At 67.1% G+C, this 6086-nt stretch overlaps 1 protein-coding gene across 1 annotated transcript; it reads left to right on the top strand.

Annotated features, from left to right (window-relative positions):
• Positions 1-1742: 1742 nt before the first annotated feature.
• Positions 1743-2828, top strand: LOC138719644 (probable N-acetyltransferase camello). Its single transcript, XM_069854948.1, has one exon. The coding sequence runs from the start codon at positions 1781-1783 to the stop codon at positions 2432-2434; it is 654 nt and encodes a 217-aa protein (XP_069711049.1). The 5' UTR covers positions 1743-1780; the 3' UTR covers positions 2435-2828.
• Positions 2829-6086: the final 3258 nt, after the last annotated feature.

Raw genomic sequence — 6086 nt, 5'->3', positions numbered from 1 at the left:
CCCAGTTCCCAGTTCCCAGTTTATGGTCCCAGTCCTTGTCCCAGTTCCCAGTTTATGGTCCCAGTTCCCAGTTCCCCGTCCTTGGCTGAGGCCCCGCCCCCTCCCCGTAGCCCAATGACGCCGCGGGGGCTTTAGGCCCCGCCCCCTGCGGGCTTAGGCCACGCCCCCATGTCATTGGCCACGCCCCCTCCTTCAAACTCAGCGGCAGCTCCTCAGGCCGAGGCCCCGCCCCCGCCCTGAAGCACGTGACCTGCCTCTCGTGCCAGACCACGCCCCCCCTTAGACCACGCCCCGCTTTGACCACGCCCCCAGCACAATGGCGCCTCCGCAGGCTCAGGCCACGCCCCCACGCGGAAGCCCAATGGGTCCCTCCCACGCTTAGGCCACGCCCCCTACGAGTCACGCGCGCCTCTGGCCACGCCCCCTCCCGTCAGCCCAATGGCGCCGCGGCGGGCTGAGGCCACGCCCCCCTCCGAGCCCATTGGCCACGGCGGGGAGTCACGTGATCGGGGCGGCAGCCAATGGGCGCGCGGCTCGGCCGGCGGGGGGCGGGGCCGGCGGCGCGTGCGGAGGGGGCGAGGTGAGGGGGGGGGAGCGGGGGGTGTTGGGAACTTGGGGGGGTACTGGGGGGGCGGGGACCATGGCGAGTTATAAGGGAGGGAAAGGGGGTGCTGGGGCTGAGACCCCAAGGCAGGGGGCACCTATGGGGCTGGGGGGCTCCCATGGGGCTGAGATCCCAAGGCAGGGGGCACCTATGGGGCTCGGGGGCTCCTGTGGGGCTGAGGCCCCAAGGCAGGGGGCATCTATGGGGCTGGGGGGCACCTATGGGTCTGGGGGGCACCTGTGGGGCTGAGACCCCAAGGCAGGGGGCACCTATGGGGCTGGGGGCACCTATGGGTCTGGGGGGCTCCTGTGGGGCTGAGACCACAGGGCAGGGGGCACCTATGGGGCTGGGGGGCACCTGTGGGGCTGAGACCCCGAGGCAGGGGGCATCTATGGGGCTGGGGGCTCCTGTGGGGCTGAGACCCCAAGGCAGGGGGCACCTATGGGGCTGAGGGGCATCTGTGGGGCTGAGACCCCAGGTTAGGGGCACCTATGGGGCATGGGGGCTCCCATGGGGCTGAGACCTCAGGTCAGGGGGCACCTATGAGGCAGGGGGGCACCTGTGGGGCTGAGACCCCAGGTCAGGGGGCACCTGTGGGGCTGGGGGGCACCTGTGGGGCTGAGACTCCAAGGCAGGGGGCACCTGTGGGGCAGGGGGGCTCCTGTGGGGCTGAGGCCCCAAGGCAGGGGGCACCTGTGGGGCTGGGGGGCACCTATAGGGCTGAGACCCTGAGGCAGGGGGCACCTATAGGGCTGGGGGGCTCCTGTGGGGCTGAGACCCCAAGGCAGGGGACACCTATGGGTCTGGGGGGCTCCTGTGGGGCTGAGACCACAAGGCAGGGGGGCTCCTGTGGGGCTGAGACCCCAAGGGGGGGGGCACCTATGGGGCAGGGGGCACCTATGGGGCTGGGGGGCTCCCAGCCCTGGGACCCCAGGCTAGGAGGCACCTATAGGGCTGAAACTGCAAGGCCGGGGGCACCCATGGGGCTGAATCCCCAGGTCAGGGGGTACCTATGGGGCAGGGGGGCACCTGTGGGGCTGAGACCCCAGGTCAGGGGGTACCTATGGGGCAGGGGGGCACCTGTGGGGCTAAGATCCCAAGGCAGGAGCCACCTGTGGGGCAGGGGGGCACCTGTGGGGCTGATCCCCCCCCCCTTCTCCGTGCCCAGCACACATCATGGTGGAATTCCGGATCCGTCCGTACCGTCCGGAGGACGGCGAGGCGGTGCGCGAGGTGTTCGCCACGGGCATGAGCGAGTACGCGCCGGCGCTGAGCCTGCACGCGCTGCGGCAGCCCTGGGCGCTGCTGCTGCTGGGCTGCACCTTCTGCCTGCTCCTGGCCAGCGCCCGCTCGCTGCTGCTGCCCGTCCTGGCCGTCACGCTGCTCCTGGCGCTGGCCCGGCACCTCGTGGGCTGCGCCTGGAGCGCCTACATCGACCGCTGCCTCGCCGACGACCTGCGGGACGTGGCGGCCGCCTACGCCGAGAGCGACGGCGCCGGCTTCTGGGTGGCCGAGGCGGACGAGCGGGTGGTGGGCACGGCGGGCGTGCGGCCGGCCGAGGCTGACGGCGAGTTGATGCTCAAGAGGATGGTGGTGAGGAAGGATTACCGGGGTCTCGGCGTCGGCACGGCGCTGTGCCGCACGGCGCTGGCCTTCGCGCGCCGCCAGGGCTGCCGCGCCGTGGTGCTCAACACGCTGATGGTGCAGCACGAGGCTCGCGCCTTCTACGAGCGCCTCGGGTTCCGCCGGCACCACCGCTACGTCTTGCCCACCGTCTACGGCCACTTGGCCAACTGCACCGTCACCGTCTACCGCCGCGACCTGCCCTGAGGCCCTCGGACGGCGGCCGACGCGCCCCAGCACGGCCAACCAGGGCCACTGGTCACCGACCGGGGCCACTGGTCACCAACCGGGGCCACTGGTCACCAACCGGGACTGCTGGTCACCAACCGGGGCCACTGGTCACCAACCGGGGACGCTCCTCGACGTGCGCTGCCGGGACGCCGTGGATTCCAGCCTCGCCTCAAGCAGCACGGGGAGTAGGGACCCTCGTGCCACGTCTTTGGGGTGCAAGGAGGGGTTGGGGAGGCGAGGGGGACACGCTGCTTCCCCGCGAAGCCCTTCCTGGGGATGGAGCTGCTGCATGGACACCCCTGGCCACGTCCTCCTGTGGTTTGGGAGCTGCTGCTGCAGGGGATGGAGCAATAAAGGATGGTCAGGAGCACCAGGTAGGGTCGTTCCTCCAGCGCTGCCGTGGGATCGCGGGGACCCAGCACCACTGTGGTGTCCTCCTGTGGGAAGGGTCTGGTGGGGGACTCGGGCGCAGAAGTGGAAACGTGGAATGGGTTGGGTTGATGGGACCTCAAAGCCCATCCAGTCCCACCCCGGCCAGGGGCAGGGACACCTCCCACAGGATCAGGGGCTCCAAGCTCCATCCAACCTGGCCTTGAACCCCTCCAGGGATGGGGCAGCCACCCCTGCTCTGGGCAACCTGGGCCAGGGCCTCCCCACCCTCCCAGGAGAACATTTCTCCCTAAGATCTCATCTCCATCTCCCCTCTTGCAGCTCAAAACCATTCTCATCCTGTCCCTGCACCCCATCAACCAGAGCCCCTCCCCAGCCCTCCTGGAGCCCCTTTCCCTACTGGAAGATGCTCTAAGGTCTCCCTGGAGCCTTCTCTCCTCCAGGATGAACAACCCCAACTTTCTCAGCCTCCTACAGGAGGTTCTCCAGCCCTCACATTATCTCCGTGGCCTCCTCTGGACTCGCTCCACCAGCTCCGTGTCCTCCCTGTGCTGAGGACTCCAGAGCTGGACCCAGGACTCCAGGTGGGTCTCCCAGAGCGGAGCAGAGGGGCAGGATCCCCTCCCTGGCCCTGGTGGCCACGCGGCTCTGGATGCAGCCCAGGACACGGGGGGTTTCTGGGCTGCGAGTGCACGTTGGTGGCTCCCGTTGAGCTTCTCCTCCCCCAGCACCCCAAGCCCTTCTCCTCAGGGCTGCTCCCCAGCCCTCCCATGTGGGGACACGGCATTCCCAGCGCTCTCGTGCCACCAGGATCCCCCCTCCCAGGGCTCCTTGTGCCCCGGTGTGGATGAGCGGTGGCCTGGCAGCCCCAAGTCCCTGTTGGGGCTCAACCACCCACCCCAAGGGGGGTTGGAGGCGCGTGGGGCGCGCGGTGAGGCCTCCTCCATCGCTCTTTGGGGCGGGGGGCTCTGTGGCCCCCAGCGCGGCGCGGCCGATGCCGAGCGTGACCCCCGTCACCTTGGCCGCCTCGCTGCATGGCGGCGGCGTCCCCGGCTCGTCGCCATCCGCGCCTGCGCTCGCCGCGGCCCCCGAGCCGCCATCAAGCCCGGGTAAGGGGCCAAGCCGCGGGGCACCAGGGGCCCCCCATCCCTGCGGGTCCAGCCCAGGGACCCCCCTTTTTCCCAGGGAACCCACGGGGATGCTGGGATGGGGGCTGCAGCCTTGTGTGTGTCTCCCCCCACCCCCCAGCCCCATGAACGAGGCAGCGCGGGACCCCAACCTACCTGGGGCTGGGGGTTTGCCCCCCCCCCCAAATCAGCAGGGGCTTCCCAAGCACCTGGGGTTCTGTCCCTGTGTCCCCTCCCTGTCCCCTTGCCCACCCAGGGCATGTCCTGAGCATCTGGGGTGGTGTCCCTGTCCCCTCTCTGTGTCCCCATTTTCCCACCCCCCCATATTCCCTTTTCCCCCCCGCCATGTCCCCATTCCCCCCAGTGGCACATCCCCAGCACTCAAGATTCTGTCCCCGTCCCCACTCCGTGTCCCCTTTCCCCCCCACGATCCCTTTCCCCCCACCCCGTGATGTCCCCGTCCCCCCCATGGCACATCCTGAGCACCCAAGATTCTATCCGTGTCCCCCCACCCCCATGTCCCCAATCCTTCCCGCCCCGTTCCCTTTCCCCTCCTGTGTCCCCGTTCCCCCCAGTGGCACATCCCCAGCACCCAAGATTCTGTCCCTGTCCCTCCTCTCCATGTCCCCATTTGCACCCCCCATGTCCCCATCGCCCCCTCATGGCACATCCCCAGCACCCAAGACTCTGTCCCTGTCCCCCCACCATGTCCCCTTTCCCCCCCCCTCTGTCCCCTTGCCCACCCACGGTGTTTCCTGAGCACATGGGGTTCTGTCCCTGTCCCCCCCGCCATGTCCCCTTGCCCCCCCATGTCCCACCCCCAGCACCCAAGTTTGTGTCCCCATCCCCTCCCTGTGTCCCTTATCCCCTTCCATGTCCCCATTCCCCCCAATGGCGCATCCCCAGCACTCAAGATTCTGTCCCCGTCCCCTCTCCATGTCCCCATTTGCCCCCCCATGTCCCCATCACCCCCCCATGGCACATCCCCAGCACCCAAGATTCTGTCCCTGTCCCCCCACCATGTCCCCTTTCCCCCCCTCTGTCCCCTTGCCCACCCACGGTGTGTCCTGAGCACTTGGGGTTCTGTCCCTGTCCCCCCCCCCCATGTCCCCATTCCCCCCCCCATGTCCCCTTGCCCCCCCATGGCACATCCCCAGCACCCAAGATTCTGTCCCTGTGCCCCCCCCATGTCCCCATTCCCCCCCCATGTCCCCTTGCCCCCCCGTGTCCCACCCCCAGCACCCAAGATTCTGTCCCCATCCCCCCCCTGTGTCCCCGACTCCCGCTGTGGGGCAAAGTCTCCTGAGCAGCTTGTGTTTCCGCGTCCCGTGGGTGCTGCCGCCGGCGAGTGCCGGAGTCCTTGGGGAGCAGGGGGGGTCCCCACCTCCTCCTGGTCTCCCCTTTGTCCCCCTGGGTGTCCTAACCTGATCCCTCAGGTGGGTGAACATCTCCGTGTCCCCCTCGGGGGGGGACAGGAGCCCCCTGCCCACCTCCCCCCACCTCCTTGGAGACCCTGGGGTGATGGGGGGTGCTTGGAGGGGTGCGAGGATGGGGTCCCGGGGGTCCCCAGGTGCGGTGAGGGTGACGCTTTGGGAATAATTTGATTATTAAGCACCAGGTTGGAAAAGACCCATTGGATGATCAACTCCAACCATTCCTATCAAACCCTAAACTGTGATTTAATACGTAACGCGACACCGGACACCCAGGGACTGGTTACACCCCCCGTGCATCAGTTGAAGCTGCTTACAGGACTTTCATACCGCTTAAACATACGGATTTGTACAGATTCTGAGAAACGCTGGTTACGTACGCGGGAAATCGTGGTTAAACATTCTCAGAACTCATTATCACGTCTTATCGCTCTCTCTCAAACGTACATCACGGTTCCGTTGTGTCTTCAAAATCCTCCGATGCTCTTTATCTCCTTCCTCACCGCGTCCTCTTGGCGAGCCCACCGAGTCCTCTTGGCTGCCCTTGGTTCCTGCGCGGGGACTGGCTCTATTTCAATTAGTAAACAGGCTAAATTCCTCTTATAATCACATTCCTGCTACTGCAAGGTAGACAAGATTTGATTCTTCTTATTCTCATTATTCTTTATAGACTTACTT

Source organism: Phaenicophaeus curvirostris, chromosome 4 (genome assembly GCF_032191515.1).
Source record: "Phaenicophaeus curvirostris isolate KB17595 chromosome 4, BPBGC_Pcur_1.0, whole genome shotgun sequence".
Classification (NCBI taxonomy): Eukaryota; Metazoa; Chordata; class Aves; order Cuculiformes; family Cuculidae; genus Phaenicophaeus; species Phaenicophaeus curvirostris.
This window is presented reverse-complemented; position numbering and strand designations above follow the sequence as displayed.